Source organism: Mesoplodon densirostris, chromosome 13, assembly GCF_025265405.1.
Source record: "Mesoplodon densirostris isolate mMesDen1 chromosome 13, mMesDen1 primary haplotype, whole genome shotgun sequence".
NCBI classification, from domain to species: Eukaryota; Metazoa; Chordata; class Mammalia; order Artiodactyla; family Ziphiidae; genus Mesoplodon; species Mesoplodon densirostris.
Window position 1 is genome coordinate 59943246 of NC_082673.1, and position 27215 is coordinate 59970460.

The following is a 27215-nucleotide window of genomic DNA, read 5'->3' on the forward strand; positions in this document are numbered from 1 at the left end:
AGACTAAGTATACATTAATAGATGTTTATTAGTGGTCACAAAAGACAGTACTGGAATCCCCTTTTTATCTATAATTACAGTGAGTTATATAATTTTCAATACTAAACTCAAAAATAATGGAAAAACCAGTTTCTTCTATCCATACTTTGCTCATCAAATTAATCGTACAATTTGACCCCATCATATAATACTCAAGGTACACAAAGTGACTCCAGTCAATTGAGAAAAATCACACTGAGTATGGAATTAATCTACCGCGTGAAACCTTAAAGCCCATGGGTCAAGTCTGGTCCATATACTTGATTGGCTGGTTTAAAAAATGTACAGCATCAAAAACAAGAAAAGTCTGAGAAACTGTCACAGTCAAGAGGAGCCTGGGCTTCCCTGGTGGCGCAGTGGTTGAGAGTCCGCCTGCTGACGCAGGGGACATGGGTTCATGCCCTGGTCCGGGAGGATCCCACATGCTGCGGAGCGGCTGGGCCCGTGAGCCATGGCCACTGAGCCTGCGCGTCTGGAGCTAGCCTGTGCTCCACAACGGGAGAGGCCACAATGGTGAGAGGCCCACATACCGCAAAAAAAAAAACTGTACTGCGGTATCCTGGATGAGATCCTGGAACAGAAAAAGGACCTTAAGGAAAAAATAAGGGAATGTGAACAACCTACGGCCTTCAGTTGATGATAACGTTATCAATACACATTAATTATAAAAAATGTACCATTCTAATCTTACATGTTAATAGTGAAAACTGGGCATGGAGTATACAAGAATTGTCAGTACTATCTTTGTAATTTTCTGTAATCTAAAGCTGTTCAAAAATACAAAGTTTGTTTTAAAGAATATACACATGCACAAAGACACACATACACACACTAGATTGGTATGAGTGTCCCTGTGTATTCATGTATATTTATATCCATGGAAATATTAATTCGTTCCAACATTTAAGTCGGGAGATTTCACATAAAAATCCAGATTTGTAGCTTTTCTTAAGATAAAAGGGGAGGGGGATAATGCAAGTTTGCATTTGGCAACAATGGCCCTGCTGTATTGTATTTCTCCTACGGTGACATCAGCTGATCAGCTGCCTCCTTTAAAAACGGGGCATCCACTTACTTTGCCGAAGCCCTACAACCTACTAGCTTACCACCTTTTTTGACTGGGGCCAGCTTCAGCTGTTTACAGTTACAATGGCCTGCTTGGCTTTTACCTTTCAAATCTTGTACTATTAGTTCAAATTAAACTCCAAAGGAAATATGGTAGCTCAAACCAATGAAAAGCAGCTTATACCTATCATCTATTATAGCCAGTGATAACAAACAACGTAATAAAGAGACTTTTGATACTAATATTTCCATTTTAAACACCCTATTAAACATAAACTCTTTTTAAAAAAATATTTATTTATTTTTGGCTGCATTGGGTCTTCGTTGCTGCACACGGGCTTTCTCTAGTTGCGGCGAGTGGGGGGCTACTCTTCGTTGTGGTGCGCGGGCTTCTCATTGCGGTGGCTTCTCTTGTTGTGGAGCATGGGCTCCAGGCGCGTGGGCTTCAGTAGTTGTGGCACTGAATCATTAAATCACTCACTTCAGTAGTCCGGCTTAGTTGCTCCGCAGCATGTGGGATCTTCCCAGACCAGGGATCGAACCCGTGTCCCCTGCATCAGCAGGCGGATTCTTAACCACTGCGCCACCAAGGAAGTCCAACACAAACTCTTTTTTTTTCTCCAAATAAAGTTGGTGCTCTTGCTCTTAACCTGGTCTGAAATAAGTTTAACAAAAATACCCAGGAGATTTTTAAAATATCTCCCAGGATAAATTTCAGTAATTATGAACGGGGGAAAGACAGCAGCTAGAAATCCTTAGCACGTAAACCTGCCAATTTAGTGAAAACACCAAAGGGAAAAATATTCAAAGTCCCAGAAATTTTGACTGCTATGTATTCCTAAGAATGATTAGTTATAATAAATGATCAATTCTCAATTATCCATGCTGATGGAAAAGAAAAACAGTACTAGTCATCCCAGAATCTTTCAAACGCAGCTCTCAAATACAGAGACCACTCACTCCCTAATTCACAACACTCCTCTGAACCCAAAGGGAGCAAGCCAGGACTCCGAAGGTAAGGGGTTGGGGACCAAGGTCTGTGGGGACAGTCTCTTTCACATATGACTGCATTTGGTAAATATGCAGATAAAAATCCCCTCTGGGGACTCAAGATCTATCTGTTCTAGATTCTCTATTACATATAGTAAATTGCAAGCTTCTTTAAAAGCTTATTGTAATCAATACAAATGGGGGAAAAAAACTACACAACTCAAGAAAAAAAATTTTTTATGAAGGATAGTATTTTTGACTCTAAAGTTTCTTAATTTACAGAATAATGGATCACAATTTCACCAGCAACAAACTGAGAAAAATTTCAGAGAGGCCAAGAGAAACAATCAGCCTTTAATAAGTGTTTACATTTTGTGGACATCTGCAAGACCAAATAAAGGTAAACATATGGCTTAGCCAGTGGGACACTGTGACATTTTTCAAAATTGCAATTCAGAAACCCAATGCTAAAGAAAGCTTACACAGAGTCCGCTGTAGGGAGTGGGGGGAGGGGGGAGGGGGGAGGGAGACAGAAATACATGATTCAAACAGGAGTGCAAGCCAGGGTGAGTAAGGGGGACTCAAATTTTAATGATTCTCTCTGCACTTTAAAGTCTTAAAATTAGCCCCAACCTTCTTTGGAGTAGGTCTACTGAGGTTTTATTCAATCTCAAATGTACTACTTTATTATTACATTTGTTACATATGTTATTAGCAAAGTCATAAAATTCCACTACTCTCTTTCAGTCATTCTGTCATGCAGTCTATTATAATTGGTTATATCCAAGTTTTATTTATAAAGAGAAGAGGATTTAAATCTAGGACAATTTGAGCGACATAAACAGCAATGGATTATAAACCATAAAATAAAACAAATATACGAGACCATAATGATACAAATAACTCAATAGAAACAGACATAAGTGGGCAAGGAGGGAAAGTTCTTCCTTACAGTCAAATTTCAGTTAATGAATACAAAAGAAATAATGAAAAAAGTTTAAAAAAATCACTACTTGGGGAGTTCCCTGGTGGTCCAGCAGTTAGGATTTGGTGCTTTCACTGCCATGGCCTGGGTTCAATCCCTGGTCAGGGAACTGAGATCCCACAAGCCACGCAGCATGGCCAAAAACAAAACAAAAAAATCACTACTTGGCCAACAGCACAGTAACAACTAAAGCAAAAAATCATCAATGGATGGTAAGATTAATGAGCAAAAGTATGATGGAAAATAGGATATTTACATAGTCATGAAGTATCTCTCCACAAAACACATACAAATTACAAAGGGGAAAACAGTAACTTCATAGTTCAGAAGCCTGGCAAACACCACCTTAACTAAGTGATCAGAGGTATAACCATCACCAGTGATGAGACATGTCAGTATCATGTGCCTCCTAATATGATGCACTGAGAAGGGTACATCATCACTTCTGTGGTATTCCTGCCAGAAATGCATCACCTGCAATACCAATCAAAATCCCAGCAAGTTTTTTTGTGGGTATCAACAAACTGATTCTAAAATTTATAGGGAGAGGCAAAAGACCTAGAATAGCCAACACAATACTGAAGAAGAACAAAGTTCTTCTGACTAACTGACACTACCCAACTTCAAGACTTACTGTAAAGCGACAGTAATCAAGACAGCGTGCTATTGGAGCAAAAAAAAAACAATGGACAAATAGATCAGCGGAATAGTAAAGAGTCCAGAAATAGACCCCCATAGAGTCAACTGATCTTTGACAAAAGAGCAAAGGCAATACAAAGAAGCAAAGACGGCTGATTCAAAAAATGGTGCTGGAACAACTGGACATCCACGTGGAAAAAAAGACACAGACCTTCACAAAAATTAACTGAAAACTGATCACCGACCTAAATGTAAAATGCAAAACTATGAAACTCCTAGAAGATAACACAGAAGAAAATCTAGACGACCTTGGGTTTGGCAATGACTTTTTAGATATGATACCAAAGGCACAATGAAAGAAATAACTGATAAGCTGGACTTCATTAAAATGAAAAACTTTGGCTCTGTAAAAGACACTGTCAAGATAATGAAAAGACAAGCCACAGACTGGGAGAAAATATCTGCGGGAGACATATCTGATAAAGAAGGCTTATGCAAAATATACAAACAACCTGATGGAAAAATGGGCCAAAGACCTTAAAAGACACCTCACCAGAAAAGATCTACAGCTGGTAAATAAGCATATAGAAAGATACTTCACGTCATATGTCATCAGGCAAATGCAAATTTAAAAAACAAGATACCACCACACACCTATTAGAATGACCAAAATCCAGAACAATGACAATACCAAAGGGTGGTAAGGATATGGGGTAACAACAACTCTCACTCGCTGCTGGTGGGAATGCAAAACGGTACACAGCCACTTTAGAAAACAGTTCAGCAGTTTCTTACAAAACTTAATATATTCTTACCATATGATCCAGCAATCGTGTTCCTTGGTATTTAACCCAAAGGAGTTGAAAACTTACATCCACACAAAAACCAGGACACAGCTTTATTCATAATTGCCAAAACTTGGAAGCAACCAAGATGTCCTTCAGCAGGTGAATGTGTAAATAAACTGTGGTACATCTACACAATGAAATATTATTCAGCACTAAAAAGAAATGAGTTATCAAGCCATGAAAAGACATGGAGGAACCTTAAATGCATACTATTGTACTAAGTGAAAGAAGTCAAGCTGGAAAGGCTACGTACTGTATGAATCCAACTATATGACATTGTGGAAAAGACAAAACTAAGAAGATGGTAAAAAGATCAGTGGATTTTTAGGACAGTGAAAATACTTGATATGATACTATAATGGAAAATGCATGTCATTATAAACTTATCCAAACCCAGAGAACATACAACACCTAGAGTGAACTTTAATGTAAACTATGGACTGTGGGTAATGATGTGTCAATGTAGGTTCATCAATTGTAACAAATGGACCACTCTGGGGCGGGGGGGGGGGGATTGATAACAAGGGAGGCTGTGCATGTGTGGGGACAGGGAGCATATGTAAAATCCCTGAACCACCTTCTCATTTTTGCTGTGAACCTGAAAACTGCTCTTAAAAAATTAAGACTTTAAAAAAAATGCATCACCTGGGTTTAATCATGAGGAACTAATAGACAAATTCAAATATTCCACAAAATAACCAGTCAGTTTTCAAACTCATCAGGGTCTAGAAAGATAAAGATTGAGAAACTGTCCCAGATTGGAGGAAACTACAGAATCATGACAATAAATGCAACATGGGATCCTGGATTGAATCCTGGAGCAGAGAAATGGTACACATGGGACAGGTGGTGAAATCTTTATAAACTCTATAGATTAAGCACTGATCAGTGTTAATTTCCTGGTTTTGATAACTGGACTATGGTTATGTAAAATGTTAAGATTTGGGGACACTGGGTGACATTTCGCAACTTTTTAAAGTCAGATTATTTCAAAATGAAATGTTAAATTTAAAAATAAATAAAGAATACAGGATTAGGAACAAATGCCACTACCTAAATGTATAAACTAAATAAGGAATCAGCAAACTTTTCCTGTAAAGAGCAGAATAGTAAATCATTTATTTATTAGGCTTTGTAGGCTAATCAGTCTTAGTCATGACAACTCATTTCTACCATCTTAGCACAAAAGCAACCACAGACAGTAAATAAAACATCAAGCATGGCCGTGTATCAGTAAAAATAGGAGGTGCCGGATTTAGCCTGTAGGCTGTAATTTGACAACCCCTCAACTAAAAAAAGAACTAAATTTTAATCTCTAAACAGGTAAAGTTTCACGTCATATGATACATAACTTATTCTTTCTTAAATAAATATAAACAAACTTTTTGCAGATTTATCAAATAAAATGAAAATTCCATTTGTTATTACATATTATTTTCAGAATTCTTTATCATACACTGTTGTTATGTTATGTGCGTGCATAGAACCATTAAAAGGAGATACCTATCATTTTAATAAAAACCAGAGCTATGTTTCCTATGAACAGTTCTAGCACAGAATTGAGCTAAAGGATGCACTCAACTAAATGACCTCCCTCTGACCTCAAATTAAATTTAGTTCGGCATAGAAACAAAAAAGAGAAAATAAGTACCTTGGGATCTCAATTTTTAAATGTAACTTTACCTAGAAACTCAGAGTCAAAATAAAATGTTTAAAAACCATCTTCTCCTTAATTATATTTTCAAACAATTTAATTTCCTTCTAGTTATATTTCTCTGATCAGCCTTTGAACACATATGCTGACTTGACTGATTTGGCATTTATCTAACCGTTAAATGAGTAATTTCAGAAAATTTGGCTATTCAAAAATCAAGGTATAAAATGAATAAAATCATCTGGCTTGGAATCCGTACATGATTCCTTTAGTTGACAGCATATCAACTTTAGATAAAATGGAAGAAGAGTTGAGTATCTAGTTTAAAAAGTAAAAATTTTACAAATAATTTTAAAAGTAAAAATAAGGTGCAAAGTTCCAGTTATAAAATAAATAAGTCATGGAGATATAATGTACACAGCATGGTGACTATAGTTAGTAACACTGTACTGCATATTTGAAAGCTGATAAGAGAGTAGATCTTAAAAGTCCTCATCACAAGAAAAAAAATTTGAAACTATATATGGTGATGGATGTTAACTAAATTTCTTGTGGGGATCATTTCACAATACATTTGACCCTTGAACAACACAGACTGAACTGTGTGGATCCACTTATATGTGAATTTTTTTCAATAAATATATTGGAAAAATTTTTGGAGATTTGCAATGATTTGAAAAAGCTCACAGATAAATCATGTAGCCTGGAAATATCAAAAAAATTTAAGAAAAAGTTAGGTAGGTCATGAATGCATAAAATATTTGTAGATACTAGCCTATGCTTACATAGGCATAAGGTGAGTGATATTTAATATAAAATTAATAATGTAAAGGTTAGGCTACCATGAGGTAATCATACTGCTGCTGCTTTGTTATCAATTCATGAATCACTATACCTGTAAATAAATACGATTTTTTCACATTATCTCTTCCTTTTTGATGTCTAGTGTTGGTAATACATATAACATCTAGAGTTTTGCATCATATAGGACAATACTGTCATAGGTAATGACAGAATTCATCTTATAAACAGATGATGTAAACTTACGGTATCAATAAGTACAGTACTGTTAATATATTTTCTCTTCAGGATTTTCTTAATAACATTTTGTTTTCTCTAGCTTACTTTATTATAAGAATACAGTACATAATACATATAACATACAAAATATGTATTAATCACCTGTTTATGTTAATGGTAAGGCTTCCAGTCAACAGGAGGCTATTAGTAGTTAAGTTTTGAGGGAGTCAAAAGTTACAAGTGGGTTTTTGACTGTGCAGGGGGTCAGTGCCCCTAACCCCTAGATTGCTCAAGGGTCACATATATATACAAATACTGAATCGTTATGTTGTACACTTGAAACTAATATAATGTTATGTGTCAAGTATACCACTATAATGTTTTTAAAGTAAAAACTTCATTAAAGGCTGTAAAGTTCAGTTACATAATCGTTTCAAGCCTCACTAAATTAATTCAGAAAGAACTACCGTATTTGGACACTAGAAAGAAAGAAATGTTAGATTTTTTTTTTACCCAAGAATTAGTCACAAACGAGACCAAAGATAGTATCACTGAAAATTTTTAAATAACATAAATGACACGATAAATGCATGCAGCCATTATACATTTTTAGAAGGACAAAAACCTAGGTTAGCTGTGATTAGCTTATGTGGGTTTTTTTTTATCATGGTGGCTCACCATGAGCGACAGGAGCCCCTGCTCAGAGCTCGGGAGTTCCCTCACTGCATCGCTGGATAACACTGAAATGAGCACTCACAGAGCAATAACCCAGACCCGCGGACACCATCTTCTGACCACAACTTACCCCAGGGTGTTGCCTGCCAGCCTGCCCAGAGTCTCGGAACCTGAGAGAAACCACGGGGAGTCACTTGTCCTACCAGGCCTCGATGTCCTCCCTGCCCCCGAATTGCTATTCAACTTTGACCTGGGAAAAAAACAAAAGGTAGAAAAATCACAGAACAGTCCCAAAATCCCTAGGAACAAGCCTGGTATTCCAGGCCTCACTACTCTGGGACTTACTGTGGTAAAATATCAGCCTAACAATTCTCTGATTACTGTTACTGAAATGGATACTTCAGATCAAAGAGCAAACCTAACAATTTCTAGCCTCATAACAATCCAGTTCCTGTTTGAAATTGTTTTCACGGTTTAACTGCAAATGAATTGTTCCTTAGATTTTTAAAAGTAATCATATTTTCCTTAGAAGCAGTCAACTGAAAGTCATCATACATTATCTAGCAACCTTTTTTATATGACGTCACTTATAAAGGCCAAAATTTTAAAGACTCCGTCATTTTCAAATTGAGCTACTTGATCTGGGAATATTAAAAGGGAAAAAACATGATCCGAAAAGTCAGTTCACTCAGAGAGCAGATCTGTCTTGGGCCCTACCACATACACATCATTCTTCTGGTAACCTATTTCTGTTAAGTGATCATTGACTCCTCTGCTACTTTCAATGCAAATATTTTAGCTATAAATCACTGCTTGCCTAAAAATTAAAATCAAACTATAAAGTAACCATTTCACTCTATTTTAAGCATCTCCTTTTCTACAATGCTTTTTTTCTTTTTCAATTTGAGTGTTCCCAAAATCAAAACACAGGTGTAATATAATACCTTTAAGAGCTAAATATTTATTAAATGGAAAGGACATAATGTCTTACCCATCATTATTGTCAGGTTTACCCAATTCCAATCGGTCTGGCTGTACTGAAAAACCGATCCTGCAAACTCTACCATCCTAGAAGCAAAGAAAATAGAAGAAACTTCCAAAGTAAAAATGTGTATTAAAACTTGAATGTATTCAATGAACAAATTATGTACCTATCACTGTCAATTCAGAAGGCAACAAATAAGCTCCCTTCTAGAAGGCACTCTCACCTGAGCTGGGGAAGTATGGTTGGTATACATTATCATAAAACCAGTAAAAATAATTTAAAATATCTCCATCTAACAGAATTCAGAGTAAGGAAATGACTAGATATCAGGAACTTCTCCATTCTTTTACTAACTAGTTTCAACCTCTAGTAAATCATTTAAGCCTTCTCCGGGCCAGAGGATTTATACAATAAGGAAATGGAACTGGGTGGTCTCTGGAAGAACTACTGCAAGAAACTGCTGTTTTCCACGGTTGAAAAGGAAGACACATGATGATGCACAGCTGTATTTTAACATCCATTTTCATTTCCCTACCACAGAGTAAACGGTTTACCTCAAGAAGAAAGGCAGCATGATTTGGGCCCACCACACACTGTTTAATGGTAGCCTGTTCCAACACATTCAAAGGGGGATGGCTGGGAAATAAAGAAAAGTATGCAAACAAAATTATTTTTTAAATGGCAAATGCATCCTAGGGTTTTTTAGAAAATCCAATTAACAAAAGAAAAAAATTGCTAGTAAAGCCTGTTTTTAAAAACTAATATTTACATATTTTAAAGGAATAATTGGAAAAAATTATTATATCTACACAGTCATTATAGCTCTTTGGTATGGCAGAGTTTTTAAAAATCAGTATGAACACCAACTATAATTCAAATGAACGCAACCCATAAAAATTTGACAGTTAGATTAAAATTTTCTTAATAGCTGCTGCCTAAACATGAGTACTTTTTCCTAATTAAAACAAAATCATTCTTTTCAGGAAATGTAAAATATCTTAAATCTTTTACCTGTTTAAATTATATTTGTTCAGTTTCTCTGAAACTTCCCGTAACCTTTAAAAACAAAACAAAACATGAATAAACCACATGTACAAAGCCTTTGTAAGCAAAACAGTTCTGATTTGGTGATCTCTAACAGTAGCATACAAAAATTTTACTAAGCAAGAATGTTTTTTATATTATCTTTGATTTCTGTCCCAAAAAAGATCACAAGTCAACCCTGCAGTTGCCTTCCCTCACCACCTCATTTGCAACTTCAGTCATCATCATCTTAGTATTTTACAGATAAGGAAACTGAAGCTTCTAGAGTTTATTTAAAAAACCAGCAGGAGAACTGGTACTTGAACCAACGCTCAATGGAAAGCCAGTTTTTAAACACCGTATTACATATGCCAAGAGACTCTTGAATGTACACGTACATGATGAAATGAAAATATTTGGGAAGCACATATCTTTTAAGAACTTACTATAAAGAGACAGAAACAATGCAAAAGCCAAATTGACTTAAGGTGAGAACAGTCTCAAAAGTTCTTTACGGACCTTATGACACATAATTGTACAAATTAAAACCTTAGTGCCCCTATCTATAAAATAAGGATAACACCTCACATTTTTAAGAGTATTGAATATGCTTAGAAAAATCTCACAGGGCTGTCTAACAGAAAGATATTAACTCATGTTATCTATTATGATTTTGCTGTTTCTCTCAAAGAAACAGTCTTGAATTAACATAAAATATTGTAATACTCATTTAAATTGGGCACTTTTGTGAACCTAAGGAAGCCATTTTATAATTCAAAGATGTATTCAAATGTAGAGATTTTAAGAGTTCAATTCTATTAAATTACCAAAACAAATGCCTTTGAAAACTTTTCCAGAAATTATTCTCTTAAAAATAAACTGAGCATTTAGGAACAACAGGGGAAAAAATTAGAACAGTAAATCAACAGGAAATTCCGTAAGTTTTGCTTTCTAGAGAGTGACAAAAATACGTGAAATCAAATTTCAATCATTCGTCCTAACAGATGAAAGTGGTATACATACTCAAAATTAATCATGCCTTAAAGCCAGTTTAGGATTTAAAAGCTACCACCAATCATATAACATATGGCCAAATAATCTAATTATTTTGATAAAGAGATTCTAATAGGAGCCAGCTGTCCTTCAATTTTACTTTATCCAGTGAAGTTGTAACCACCGTTCAATGAGTAGTATCTCTCAAACACTAATATATGCATAAGCAAATGTCCAACACTAAATCGTATTTCTAAGCAAAAATAACTTTCAAATGATGCCATACTTAATTTGTCTACCAAGAAGTAAATACTCACTAGTGATTTTATTCTCATTCCCAAAGAATAACATCAGATCATGTGTGACTTGGCCCTCGATAACGTATTTTCATTTTTCTAGCCTTTCATTAACAAAAATGTGTCTTCTTCAGTCCTGTAAAGTCAAGCTTTTTGACCAAATCCCAGTTTGCTCATTTATAAGGCACATATCTGTGTTTCAAGGCAAGATAAAACACCATAAGAATAATGCACTGTGGAACTCATGAGCTCTGAGAGAAGGCTGACTAGAAAATGGGGAGAAGAAAATAGACTAGAAGGCTCCAAACTGAGAGGCTCCATTCTGGGCAATAACAACAGCCCTGAGAAGACCTGGAGCAGAGGCAGGAGTTCTCATTCTCCTCAGCCCACACTGACTATGAGTAATTTTAAAAACTCTTCACCAGACTACAGACTAGAGCCAGACTGTGAGAAAAGACTAAGAAAGGTTTTATTTCCCCAAAGCCATAGTAGTGACACTTTCGAAAGATAACTTGTTCACCAGCATACAACTAAACCCATTCATTTCCATTCCTTTTTTCTTAGCCCAACACTGTCTCTAGCATTTTCACAAAGAATACGGGGTGGGGGGGTGGGGGACAAAACTTGTCAAAACCTTTTCAAAGCTGGGCAATAACTGAGATTAAGAATTAAATGATGCTTTTGTGGCTCCAAATATCATTCCAAGCAAATAATATCTATAAAACTAAAGTAAGGTTTGAGGGTATCAAGATGCTAGAAAATAACAAGTCAAGAACTCAAAAGCAAATTTCAGGTTAGGAAAGGGACAGTGGAAATGTTTACTGACATCACGTTTTTTAATATTAAAAATCATGATGGACTCCATCTGAAATGTACAGCCATTTGTACTGGAAATAATACCCACTGGATAGCAAGAAATCTGGGGTTTACTCCCAGCTCATCTACTACCAACTGGGTTCATTTAAGCCCACTAAGTTTCCGGTCTCATCTACGTGAAGAAAGGCAATAGTCCTCTCTGGTTCTTTTCAGTCCTGAAATTGTTATGAATGTATGAAAAGCAAATATATCAATGGAAGATATTTATGTAATGTTTATATGGAAATAGCACTTACTGTCATATTCAATTTCATTTCACCCATCTGAAACTTTCACACACAAATTAATTTTACATGGACACTTAGAATATTTCCCCAAATATCAAATTTGTTTAATTTCTTAAATTCAATCTGCAAAATTTACAGAAAAAGTATCATTTTTCCAAATCTCTAGATAGTTATCATGACTAAATTGGCCCCATACACATTAGTTTACATGGATCCCAGATAACAGTAACAAAGAAATCGTCAAGCAAAGGGGGGAAAAAAGAGGTACTAACTATAAAATAAGGAGTACTTTGTTCCCCTTTACATTATAGAGTCTTCAGCAGACATGTAAATCCCAGAACCGCAGGCCACTGATCATACTCATTTAAATTTACTGAGTTACTAAATGTCTCTACAAAAGTATCAGGCACTCATCTAATTTAAAGGATCTTCCTCCAAAAGCTTACAATGCTTCAAGTTATTAACTATATTTCCTCTCACTATGATATTAACAAAAGTTTTCCCTGTTTTTAAAGTAAAATGTAAACCACCCTACAGCTCACCAAATTCCATTTCAGAATAAATCTTTACATGTGATTGTGAAGCAAAACAATTTTAAGAACACAGCATAACATTACAAAATAACCTAACTCAGCATTTAATCTCATTTCAGAGACAGGCAGGAAAGCTTTTGTGAGGTGGCTAACACACAATGGATAGGTAAGCAGTGAGCTTCTGACCATCCTTAGTACTCCTACACCAATGATTTATTCTATATTCTGATTCAATAACCGATTTCATTCCTTCAAATTTATAGACATTTTACAGATCGAGAGGCTGGAATTTTTTTTGACCACCAAGGTAAGGTAACAGCAAACTGATGTTAATAGAGAAACGAGTATAACAGTACTTGCTAGAGGGTAACGTATTTCAAAGCTGCCCTTGAAATTCCCTACAATTTCAGTCTCATTTCCCCAAAATTTAACCTTATAATTTCAAAGATTAGTCATCTTTTGATGACCCTCAATTGACAGTAGCACTTAACACAGGTTCTTCAGTTTTACAATTCCCTGCCCTAATCCTAAATCCCCTGCCATCTGTTCAGACACACACACCCCTGAAATGAAACCTGTTAGATTCCTAGCTAAATTTCTAAAAGTAAAAAGTTTAGGTATATCTGGATTCCTAAAAGGCTCCAATTCTCCAGGACATAAAGATATTCCTGACAGCCCACCTTCTACAAGATGATCCTTTTGCTATCCCTGGAACTGTAAGATCAGGCATACCCACCCACGTTTCACGTGTATCAGTACTCACTTTAATGGTAGAAAGTGGCATAATCTGCCCCCAGTACATTTCCTCCAGGAACATTATTATTATTTCAGGCCCAGCTCAAATGCTACCTCCTCCATGTACTTTTCCGGTAGCTCTGATTTTCTTCCTACATAAATCTACAGCTTCTCCCTCACAAAGGACCTTTATTGTCTACTTGACATTCTACCGTCATTTGTGTTTCAAGCTGAGCTAGCTTCAGACTTTAAGCAAAGAAGAGATAAAACTTACCAAGTATTTCCCCACTCTTCCACTTCTTTAGATAACAGTTCCAACAGTGAAAAATGTACAATAATACTTGTTACAATACATTTCAGAGGCAGAAAAGATTCCTGATATTCAACTCAACAAAACTACTCCTTAGGTCTTCCGCCTCAAATTGAAGTTTAGAACATGCAAGAAAAGTGTGAACATACAGATTTCTTTTAGGATAGTCGCCCATATAAATCTTGTAAGCAAACTAGTTAACACAGAGAAAACATTTAATAACTCACCACTCACCAACAATCTTATCAGCAAACTACCTTTAAAGTGACCTCACTCTACTCTCTAAATAACCATCCATGGAATAAAACTTTTACAGATCCATTTTGGAGTATAGGGCTTAATAATCCATACAAAGAAACAACAGCCAGCCAAGGTTACCTACAACACTAAATCATAGACTCCTGCAGAAAATGTCTCCAAGATCACCTCTTGTCATCCATGTCAGAGAAGGCAGGTATTGCCAAAATGCAAAGGTACCCAGATTACCTTCTTGCAGAAGAAGAAATACTGTAGGAATATTTCTGGCCATTTCTCCAAACGCAAACTATCTAAAGTTTAAAACTTAAAACTGAAGAAGCAATCAAAGGGCATTTTTTTTTTTCCCCTCTTGGAGCAAAGACTATGTTACTAGATAGATGGCAGAGAGAGGCGCCAAATCCACCTCCAACCACAGAACATGGTCTTTCCACTATATCGTCGTGCTCTTTCCTGAGTACAGGGAGTCCGTCCACAACACTGTTTTTTTATACAAACTACTGCACCACACTATATAATTGCCCCCTCTGAAATCACTCCTAGCATGCCAACTATCCACATCATCAACAATAACAATAAATTCAAGTTATCACACGATGGTCCTGCCTGGCAACCACTGTAATGTGAGAAAAGGATGTACTTTGGGCATAGTTGCAGAGGGCATTTTGAGATGGTCATTTACTTGTGCCAGGCACATTCCCACCCCCACCAGCAAACTGAAAGCCTGGAGCTAGCTTATTCAATCCACTACAGTGGGCATCCCAACCCCAAATCCCTTTTCACACAGTCCTGGAGCAAGCCACCTAAGATATGCTCAAAGGGGAGGCCCTTGAGGGCGTCTTGGGTGTAAAATGGAAGAAGTCAACTGAGTCTCCTCCTCACGCTGCACTGTGCGTTTGTTTATGTGTGGACGAGATAAAGGCTTTCAGCCCACCTACCCACTCTGTGTTGTGACTTAAAATATTAGCAGCTACCTTGACCCATGGGTCTGACGATGGCTGGGAAGGGTCTGGAGGGATTAGGGTTGCCTTGGCCCAAACAAGAAGCACCAGCAGATTAGGGCTGATTCCCTTCATCTGTGTGATTATGAAAGACTCTCATTGTAGGTCTGAAATTTAACTTCAAGACATTCAATTTTCAGATACATTTTAAAAAATCCATTTTGTACTGCTTCTATGTGAGTTTAACCCTGATCATGGGTTCCCAACTTCAGGATTTCTCAGGAATCGGGGATGGAGGGAGGGTGGCTAATGAGAGAAGCAATACAGTTGTTTAGACAACATGCACAGAGAGGAAAAAAATCACTACACCAAAACTCAGCAAGTGATGGTTTCTAAAAGGTTGGTTAGAATGGAGAATCTGAAACCCTATTAATGAACTCTTAATACTGTTAATACTAAAACCCACTGGTCTGTCTTGCACTCTGAATAAATTTACCCCCATGCATGAGTCTCTTTAGATGTAAAATGGTACAGCAATGTAGCATAACATAGCATAGAGCGTATGAAAAATGTAATCCTGCCTTCCTGATAGTATTAGTACCCATGAGGAACTAAATGTTTATCATTTCAATAGGGGAGGGGGAGGCAGTGGAGGCAAGGATCAGAAGGAACCTCTTTAAGATTTATATGCAAAAGCTACAGTCAATTACTAACAGGGGTGGGGGGGAGCCTTAAGGAGAAGTCACAAACTGCCACGCTACAGATGTACACATGATACTGAATCACATGGCATTTTTAATTTTTAAAAGATTGTTAAAGATTCTTGGCCAACATGTAAAACTGGAAAATTTCAGACAGATTTTCAGATTTCTAGCTTCTCTGGAAAAGTGAGATCTAGCAACCAAGCTTATATTGCCTAGTGGTGACGAGAGGTGCTCTTACCTGCCCAGCACCTCTAGGCATTTGAGTTTGAGACCACTGATACAAAAGATTATTCCTCCCACCCTCTAAAAAAGGATATTTCCTTGGTGAAGAGTAATCTGTTCAGTTTTATAATGCAAATCTCAGCTTGTCAGTTGATCCCTAATATATCTTTGCTTAGACGTAAGTCTTAACCACATTTTATTTCTTTAAATTTGACTTAACAATTTCTCACTTTTTTGCCCACCCAAGAAAAAATGGTGCCAGGTAGCAAACATCTGACTTTACTTTTAAAAGACCCCAAGTCACACAATGATGGCTTTTGTAGAGGAAAAAACCCATCTGTCAGCTTCCTGAATAACCAGTTATAGGCAGGACTTATACATACTTTGTGCTATGGAGAGAACAAATACCAGTTTATAAAATGTGTTCTTTTTACCCTAAATAAATAATACAGGACATTCAGCTTCAAGATACATTCAAGACCAAAAAAATAGAAGTTTCTAAATAAATACTGTAAACTGAGAAAATGATACAAATTTTAAATGGGAAATTCTTTTAATTCTTCCTCCTAAAATGGTTTTCAGTTGAAACTGCTCGAAGATTTCTATAAAACTAAGATGAGAAAATTCATGTTATAGAAACACTCTGAAACTATCATAGAAAAAAGACATTATACTTACAAATAATTTCTTCCCTTAACACAGAAAATATTCTGGTTAGACATTCCTATATAGTGCCATAAATAACATCTTTCATAATAAAATGAAAAAGAGACCAAAATCCCAAACTACTGTGCCATTTGAAAGATAAACACATCTCTGAGAAACTAAATGCTGAACACAAGAAAATGAGTCATTTTCCTTTAAAGCAAAACCAACTGTGTTATTTTCAGCTCCATTCAAAACAGGAAAAGGAAAATACACATGCCAAATGGACAAGAAATTCGGTAGGAAAAGATAAAAGATATGGCCTTTATACATTAATTCTTCTTGATAATTTCCTAAGTATTTCTGTCTCATCTAATTTCAATTGCTTAACAGCAAGTCTATACATACGTACATGACTCAAACTTGGTTAACTTGTGTGCTAACAGGGTGAGAAGACTTCCTTTAGTGCTCCTGTCCAAAAAGTGTAGCATCCAGCTAAAATTTCAAAAGAAAAGTCTTGGTTTTTCTTCACCCTTAGGCCATAGCCACATTCTGAATATGTGCAACATCAAACCCCATTTTAACTCTACATACAAATCAAAGGTCTCATGAGATAACCGACACACTTTGTAATATAAATACTACCATTTGGCAAGGTATTCAGTCCTTGAGATAGAACTCTAAACTGAAAATACCTGTGATGCAATCTGATTTTTCCATAAAACAAGACAATTAGGAGGTTAGGTTCCTGACCAAGGACCTTGATGCCATTAAATTCAGGAAAGCTTCTTTAAATGACACACACTGGGATGGCTTCTTGTTGCCCTTTTAACATCGAAGATGAAACATGGTGGAGTGGGAAAAGAATGGGCTGTGGCGTCGGACTAGCAAACCTGGGTTCAATTCCATCCCTTCCATTAATTGGCTCTGTAACCTTGGGCAAGCTTACTTTAACCTCCCAGAGCTTGGAAGGTATCTTGGTCTGTTAAATGGAGATAAAACCACTTGTCTGGTAGGGCTGCTATAAGGATTAAAGGTAATTTTGTAATGTACCTTGGAAAGAGCCAAGCACTTAAACACTCAATAAATGGCAGCCATTAGCATTATTACTGAACTATATTTTTCATCTTTGGATAGCTTGCTCTATATATTGCTGCTTCCAATCTGCCAAGTTCTAGCTTGAACCGGTTGCCAAACTAAATAGGGCCCAATTTGAATCTGGAGATCTTGTAGGAACTCGAGGAACCAGAGAATGACAGCTAAGTCTGGGAATTCTTGGAACCAGAAATCCGCAGACGCACTCTAACTCTGTGTATTTTGCGCATGGGTTGTTATTTCACAAGAGTGAGAGGTTCCTTCTCTTCTTGCCCCTACTACCTCCAATCTCATCTCCTCACTCTTCCTGGGCACTCTATACCCCAAATATCACTATACTCTCCCAAGTCCTTCACTAGATTATACTCACAAAGTACTCTTTTTTGGGGAGGGGCACACCTCACAGCTTGCTGGATCTTAGTTCCCCAATCAAGGGACTTAACCCAGGCCACAGCAGCAAAAGCACCAAATCCCAACCACTAGACCACCTGGGAGCGCCATATTTTATTTTTTTTGTACACACCTATTCCTTCAGCCTAGAATAAACTATACCCCACTGCCTTCTACACGTCTATAGCTACTAGTCCCTGGCGGGTAGGCTGAAAGAACCTGTTGGAAACGTTAACTCACCTTTCACTCGAGGCTAAACTAGGCATTTCTCTGAGTCCCCTGGGGTATACTTCCTTCCACAGTACTTATGCTGTAACTACTTGTTTGATGAAATATTTGTCTCTTTCATGGCTTGACAAACTCTATGAAGGCAAGAACCGGGTTTTACTAATTTCTAAGTCCCCAGCACCTGACAGCTGATGGATGGGGTGGCTGAACAAATGAATGGGCATTCATGTCCCTGCTCTAAGTCCTACACTGCTTCAAAATGGTGGATTTGCAGCTTTTTTTTCTTTTCATAGTCATTCTAAAGATTTTTAGCTGTTCTGCTATGAGACCAATATTATGAGACTAGGTTTTTTAAAACACACCAAAGGAATATTGTCCTAGAAAATAACCCCACGGAGGTTCTACCTCAAATCAAATGGTCCTACAATACTAAGAAGAATTTTTTACTTTAACTTTTTTTAACTTTCTTTGAGAATCATCCCTAGAAAGAGTTTACCAGACAGACAAGGAAATCACTCGGTACTTTACAGCTGGGGATACTCTCCCAGTCCCTCCACTTAGAGGACAGTCTTGTTCCTCCCTCCATCCCTCCCTCCTCCCCCTCCTCCGTGGCTTAGTCTGGGATGGTGTTAAGGAAATGTACTGAAGGGGCCAAAAGGAAGCTGGAAGCAAAGGGAAGAGAGAAAGCGATGTCATCAGGAAGCAAAAGTACAGATAAAAGTCTGTGTGCAACTCGCCTGTATAAGTGCCTGAAACTGATAACATGAGTCTAACTGGCTAAGCACCTTAAAATGCAAACTAGAGAAAGTCTAATTACTGGACATCTATTGGCAAGTAATGCAATAAAATATTCCAACATTTAATGCTGTGCCAAAATAGGAAGAATTGGATATAAATACCCATAATTAATTTTTTATTTGTTTGGGGTTTCTTTTTTTTCCCCTTCGGTTGTTTAGCCAATCATCAGCATTGTAGCCATGAAAAGGCAAAGTTAGTGCCAACCAGGTTCTACCTAGATACCCAAAAGAACCCTGGGGTTTTTTTGAGTCTCAGCTCCACCATTAAAAAAGGAGCGTGACCTTGAATAGGTCATTTAACATCTCCTGCTCTCATGTTTCCACCTCTGCCAAAAACGGTGCTTACCATATCTGCTTCACAGAGTTGTTTTAAGAATTGGATAGTATGTCACATGCAAAAGTAATGTGTACCATCTGAAATAACAGTGTCTAAACCTGGCTAATCATCCACTGTCTAAGGAATATTTTAAAAGACGTATTACCAGACCCCACCCAAACCTACTAAATCAGAAATCTCCAAATACAAGACTCAGTAATTTATATTCCGGCTAAATAAATTATGGCACATTCATAAAATGTCTCTGGAAGGAATAACATTTAGTCACCTATGAGGAAAGGAAGTAGGCAGCTAGGAAAGAGAGCAGGGAGGGAAGCTTTTCACTGAGTGCCAATGTACACTTTTTTAATTTAAATCACATATTATCAACTCAAAATTAAAAAAAAAAATTTCTAAGCAACCCAAAGTGATGCTGATGATCAACTAAGTTTGGAAATCACTACTCTAAAATACCACGAATACATGTAAGGACTGCTTAAAACAGTCACAAGATTAATAGTCCATTTAGGGAGATATTAATAACCCTACTAGTTCAAGTTTTGGAAATGTTGCTTAGGATAGCCCCCTCTTAGAAATTCACAATCCACATACCTCTATTAGATTCTGCTAAGTCCTAAAATAAAGAAACACGTTTACGCTTAATCCTGTGTTTTTCAAACTGAAGTGAACACTGTTTGGGAAACACTAAACATGGAACACAAACAGGCCATTCTTTCTAGTAAGGTCTTGGGGAACCAGAGGACATTGATCTGAAATCTAAGCTCCAAGAAGTAGTAGCCCCAAACCCTGGAGGGGGCCTAGCACAGAGAAGGCCTCCCCCTCCAAAAGGTAGAGCTCAGTAGTGACAAACTACCTGTCCTCTCTTTTTTCTTTAACTAAACAAAACTGATTTCCCTATTTTCTTACTGGGATTAAAAAGATAAACAGGGATTAAAAAGATAAACAGCATAAACAAACCATCTTACTCTGCCTAAAGTTGTATTGTTAACATATATCTATAGCAATTTTTTTAATCCAAATAACATGGCAACAGCATTTTTATTCCTTTAAGTAGAAAAATTAAAGATCTTTAACTATGATTCAAAGTCATCTGCTTTTAGGAGAAAGCAACGGATTTCAGCACTTCCCTTCTACAGTGGGAGCAGACCTTCCTGGGCATCTGTATTCCCACAAAGCCAGACTAACCACGTGGGCTTTACAATCAAATTGTCCAACAACCTTGCTTATTACCTGGAGTGCGATCATCAGTGTACCCAGAGGGGACCTGAAAGCTGTATCAAATAAATGGCTTCTTTGAAATCTGCGCCTACTGGGGTTCTTAACACTGGGTCTCTAATTCAGAGATCCAAATCGAAGTCATCAAAAAAAGGTCAAACCTACAAACCGCCACAGTCAAATTTAAGGGCTTACCAGATCCCTTTTGTTTTTATCACTATGGCCCACAAAAAAACACAAATGTCTCCCCTCTGGCAAAACAGTTAACAAACCATAGCAAAGGGTTGGCTTCCCCCACCACCAATAAATGGGATCCACCAGTAAATGTTTCCAATTCTTCACCTTACAGGAAGTACTCAACCCAACAGAAGTAGATTCAACAGGCAGTCTCTGATCTACAGATTGACATTACTGATAAAGAGGGCTCTCATCCCATCTCAATCCCCACTCTGTATCGGCTAACCACTTAAACAAAAAACAAACACACACACAAAAAACGTGGTGCTTTTAGATAGCATGTGGATAATGATGTTAGAGAGCTAAGCCTGGGAATGAATATAAAGGATATTAGCCCATCTATCTGCCAATCCCTAATTATCATCCCCAGGCTGCTGGTATTTTCCCCTGGTTCGGGGTTGTTTTGGGCGGGGGGGGGGGGTAACCTGAAAATCACTTCCTAGTCATAGATACAATATGCTCAATATGTCAGCATCAGGCACTAACAAGTTTATTGGTTTAATCCTCTCTTCATAACTAACTTTAACTTCCTGAAAAAGGAAGATGGTGGAGCGGCACTCCTGTAATCACCGCCATCTCAGATTGTCCTAGCAAACGTTAGGTCAGAACAGCAATGCTTGCAAAACTCAGCCACCATCATCATAGCTACAATAAAGCTATGTACAGTGTAGCTCTCCTGGTTCCCTCAAAAAAAAAAATTGGCATCTGTAGTGTTTATAGAGCAAAACAGTTAACAAACCTAACAAAGTGGAACCAGCTTACAATGAGATTACTATCAATAAATATTATCAATTCACAGTAGGACTCTAAAGTTGCTTTGTCCCCGACTAAATTCTCTACACCTCCTTTCTTCTCTTAGCACTGAGCACTCCATCAAGTTCGATGTGGGTAGTTAGTGAAAAAGTCTTCCATAGGTTTGGGTGCGACTGTTCCCTCCACTTTCCTTTCCATCTAAAGCTGAAAAAAGTAAAGTGAGTAAAACTAAAACAGAAGGAACAAGATGCACTGATATAAGATATGTACCAATTAACAAATATTGACTGAGTATTACGTGCAGGTATGTAAATCAGTGGGATGGCGGGATGGAAGAATGGCTGGAGTAGTGTTGGTATACTGTGCTCACTCCGGAAAACCTCGTCCACTCTATATATACAGCCACGAAAGACAACCGTAAAAGAGAAAACCAAAAGACAAAGCTGAGATCAAATAAAAGAGAAACATCTCCACAGAAGGGAAATGATGCTCAAAGTGCTCCCCAGTGGAAGACTGGGTTCATCCTGTAAGGTGGAGTTACGCTCATGGTTTTGTTAGAACACTGTGGCTGAAAAGCTTAATAGTAACCACTAAAAGAACAGAAATACAATCTATGCCTTCCAATCAAAAGAGGAGGAAAAAAGGAAGGAAATGCAGAAAATTAGGAATCTTAACAGAGGGAAAAAAGGCAGCAAAATAAAAGATTCAGAAAATATGAAATTCAGACAGTAGAAATAAATCTACTTACTCAAATGGTTCATTGCACATATTAAAAGTCAAATATTAAGAGTGAAGGAAAAGGAAGTATTAATAGGGATAAGAGAGACACCACATAACATTAAAAGGAATAATCCACCAAGAACATTTAACATGCAAGAATTTGAATGTTCCTAATACCATAACCTCAAAAATATATCTAGTAAAAACTGACCCTTTGAGAAAATGTTAACTCCAATGAGAAATTTAATACACTTCTATCAGAAACTGATAGTTCAAGCAGACAAAATATCAGTAAAGATAGAAACTTTGAAAAGGAACATTAACAAGCTTAGTCTCACAAATAAATATATAGAAACCTGTCCCCCAACTGGGGTGTCACAGGTCTTAAGGCATAAAGCACATTCTGACTCCTAGACTTAACAGATAAATAAAACTTCCTTCAAATTATAAGAATAAACGTAAGGTTGCCAACTTTTCATCTTGCCTAGATTTAGAAAAAGCAACAAACTAGAACTACCAATATTGCATTAAAAGATAAATTTCAAATTTATAAAGTAGAAAAGACAAATCTAAATAAAAAAATTTTCTCCCTAACCCACGGACTGTGAAAACTTTCTTAGAAACTGGCACCAACACAGTACTTAGTTTGGTATTTCTTAACTTTTATTTGATCTCAGAAAAACAATCATACAGAGTTTTTTCATGTAATATCAAGTCCTTGATAAAACAGTCTCTTTGTTTTCCATGAGAAAACAAAAAACTACAAGAGGTTGATTTACCTGTAATTACTCAATTAAGAGGTGACAGAGAGAGGGAGACAAAACCTCTCCAAGCCTCTATTCTTATCATCATATCACACTTGCCATGGGTCCAATTCAATCAACAAATACTTCCTGAATGCCCAGAGTTAAGTATTACAGGAAATAAGCTGCACTATAAAATACACTGGGGAGGGAGGGGAGACGAATGGTGGCACCACCTGAGGGGGTATCTACATACTTGGGAATGCTGCCCCTAATCATGAGCCACAGCTACAGAAAACTGTGTCATCTACCCCTTAGGAAGCCTGAGGAAGAAAGAAAAGCTGATACAATGCACACATCTCAAGTAGTGTACAATCTACTTGTAAAAACAAAGGATATACACAGGAAAACAAAATAAAAAATAAAACACTGAACTAGCTGCCAAGATGAGTGCTGTAACCAAAAATTACTAAGAGAAGGCAGAATTCATTTTGCGTTGGAAGAGTTAGTGAGGCCAGGGCTTCAGGGGAGTCAGGATTTTGAAATGCGCCTTGAAGGGTGTTGAGACTCATCATCTCAAAAAAGGTGGCATCATCCCGCTGAAAACATTTATAAATATTTATCTAGTAAACAAAAAAAAAATGGCTCTTACACAACTAAAAAAGCTAAAGTTCTCCAGAACACCTCGAGAAGCCAAGAAGATTCTAAGATTTTAAATTATTTTTCTTACATATCATCTACACAGTCGATAGTGCTAGAGCAGTCTGCTAGTCAAAATACAACTGCAAAAATAAACTATATACTGCCTTCCTGTGATCAACTATATTCAATATCCTGTAATAAACCATAATGGGAAAGAATTTGAAAAAGAACATGACGTATATAAATGAATCACTTTGCTGTACACCAAAAACTAACACAACATTGTAAATCATACTTCAGAAAAAAATTAAATTAAGTTAAATTAAATTTTAAAAATAAAAAAGGAGAAGAGACAGGACAAGAGAATACAACAGCAAGGCTGTCATCTACAAGTCAAGAAGGAGGCTTTCACCAGAAACCGACCATTATGGCACCCTGATCTCAGACTTCCAGCCTCCAGAATTGTGAAAAATAAATGTACCAGTTTATGGCACTTTGCTACAGCAACCCAAGCAGACTAAGACAACAGGTATGGAGAACCAGTGTATCCAGAATAAACAGAAATAATTTTCTTGTGTAGGACTTCTAGTTAAACATGAGTTATCTCCACCACCTCCTACAACCCCCCTAAAACAATTGAATTTTAAAGTTACAAGGACAAAGAGAAAGAGAGAAGGCTAGAGCGCTCCAGCAAGAGATGCCAACAAAAGTTTTGGAAGCTGGAAAGCATATAGAGCAAGTGGCAAATGACTTAGCAGACAAAAGAAAATTGAAACCTGAAGTCTACAGGGCGGGCAAAGAGGAACAGACCAACTCTTAGAAACTGGAGGCACCAGGTACCTGTGAAGCCTGGGGGTGACCCCAAACAGGAAGTTTGCATAAGGAGCAGTTAAGGTCCCCTATAGACCCTATAGGTCTGAGGCTGCCCCTCCCAGACCCTGACTGAACTGTCCCTTACTTACAGAAATTCAACCAGAATAACAGCCTGGGGACACATGGCCAGGCAGGTACGGGGACACTGGAAGCCGTGAGAGCTGTTTGCTGAAATGAGTCCACCAGCTCCCATCCCAGAATGCTTGCAGCCACACTCTTAACTTCCAGGATTCCTTTCCCGAGAAACTGGCCCAACGGGAGAGAAAAAATCTTCAGCATAATATAAAACAAAAAGTCAAAGTGATAGACAATAAAGGGAGGAAAGATAAGTAAATCAGAGTGGCAACGGAGGTGTCAAACACCCAACTACTAGGAGGTTCCAAAAAAAGAAAAATGAGAAAATGGATGAGAGAAAAATGTGTAACAAAATTTCCTGGATAGGAGCTTCCACAATATAGGCACCTACCAAGTGTTTGGGGCCCAAAATACAATTAATGAGAAAAGAACCTACTACATAAAGGCACATCAACATGAAATTTCTCAGCACCATGGACTGAGGAAAGACTCTCAAAGTGCTTTTTCTTTGGGGGGGGGGGGGGTGGAGGGGGGAAGGTAAGTCAAGTTAAAAGGATCAGGAGTCAAAATGGCACTGAACTCCTTAAAAGAAATACTGGAAGCTATGTGACGATGCAATGCCTTCAAACTTTTGAAGAAAAATTATTCCCAACCAGAAATTTTATACCTAGCAAATAACAATAAGGACAAAATTAAATTTGCTTTCAACTAAATTTAAAAAATGGCACACTAAAGACAGAAAAGGGATAAGCTTTTAAAAGAACTTTTAAAACTATCAAAACTAGATCCGAAATGCCTTAAAATCTCACCAAAACAGTTAACTAAGTTAGAAACAAAAACAAAAAAACTTCCACTCTCCTGCCTTTTGGGATACAGAAAGTATGTAGAGTCACTTGTCCAACAGACCTCACAGCAGTGACTGTCATTTCATCTACAAAACTGATAGAAAAGTAAACATACCATTTGTGTTTAAAACGTATATGTGCAACTTTAAACATCTTAATTCTAAAGATTCCTGAATGTCCACAAAGACACAGCTTGGGATGAGGGAGAAGAGCAAGTACCAGAGCAAAGAGCAAAAGCAAACGAAGAAAAGGAACCAAAAAACGCCTGGGGACAAAAATGTCTTTTAAAAAACTAAGGGAAGCTCTATTGGGCTTGTGAAGGAATTACTTGCACACGCTCCCTGAAACCAGCAAGTCTAAAGGGCCTTGACCCTCCTTCTTCAAACTCTCTTAATAGTGTCTCAAGTTATTGGCTTGGCCATAGTCTATAACGTAGACAAGCCAGAAAAACTCTAACCACAGCAATCAGAACTTAAAAGCCTGACCTTTAAACTAAATCAAGGTTTTTGATCTGAAATACCAAGAAAGGATTGAGTCCCTCAACACATCCAGTAAATAATTTAGACCATAAATTCACTTTTGTGATGGCAAAGTTTACTTACACATTTAACCAACAGCATACAATATGCTTGCATACAATATGCTTAGTACAAAGCCTGGTACAAAACATTAGCGGCTCCTGTTACTGGCGTTACCATTTCTGACTGAATGAAAGAAAAGGAGGTGCTGAATGCTAAGTAGGAACTGGTGAAAAAGGAATTTGGGGGAACCAGAGCTATTATGGGTAGGCAGTACCACTCTGGATGAAGACAGCAAAGAGTGACTCCAAATATCTACCATTATACCCCATTAAAAACCACTGATAGGGCCTCCCTGGTGGCGCAGTGGTTGAGAGTCCGCCTGCCGATGCAGGGGATACGGGTTCGTGCCCCGGTCTGGGAGGATCCCATGTGCCGCGGAGCGGCTGGGCCCGTGAGCCATGGCCGCTGAGCCTGCGCGCCCGGAGCCTGTGCTCCGCAACGGGAGAGGCCACAACAGTGAGAGGCCCGCATACCAAAAAAAAAAAAAAAAAACACTGATAGACATCTGAAACAGATCTCATTACTAACACATAAGACCAACTAGACATAACTGAAGTTCATGAATAAAACTGTACTTCTTAGCTCATGTGTACTGCAAAAATAATGTGAATTGGGCAGTGGTTGAGAGTCCGCCTGCCGATGCAAGGGACACAGGTTCGTGCCCCGGTCCGGGAAGACCCCACATGCCGCGGAGCAGCTGGGCCCCATGAGCCATGGCCGCTGAGCCTGCACGTCCAGAGCCTGTGCTCCGCAACGGGAGAGGCCACAACAGTGAGAGGCCAGCGTACCACAATAAATACATACATACATACATACATACATACATACATACATACATAAATAAAGTGAATCCATAGCATCTATTAAAATCCTGGTTATCTAAACCTTTCCAAATTTCATTTAGAATTACCTCTATCCTTCCCAGTTATATATCAAATATCTACAGAAAGTGTAATAAAGATACTATGGCCCAGTGGACACTTTCTCTTTTGACTTCCTCCAGAACTTCTCATCAATTCTACTC

At 37.6% G+C, this 27215-nt stretch overlaps 1 protein-coding gene across 5 annotated transcripts in view; it reads right to left on the reverse strand.

Moving 5' to 3' along the window:
* The window catches only part of UBR5 (ubiquitin protein ligase E3 component n-recognin 5), a 140567-nt gene that overhangs the window by 91228 nt on the left and 22124 nt on the right, over positions 1–27215 (reverse strand). For all 5 annotated transcript variants that reach the window (XM_060116576.1, XM_060116575.1, XM_060116573.1 and 2 more), the window contains exons 2-5: positions 9912–9956; positions 9455–9536; positions 8907–8983; positions 8046–8165 (exon numbers count right to left, since the gene is read on the reverse strand). In XM_060116576.1, coding sequence (XP_059972559.1) covers positions 8046–8165; positions 8907–8983; positions 9455–9536; positions 9912–9956 — 324 coding nt within the window. The remainder of the gene's footprint in view (positions 1–8045; positions 8166–8906; positions 8984–9454; positions 9537–9911; positions 9957–27215) is intronic.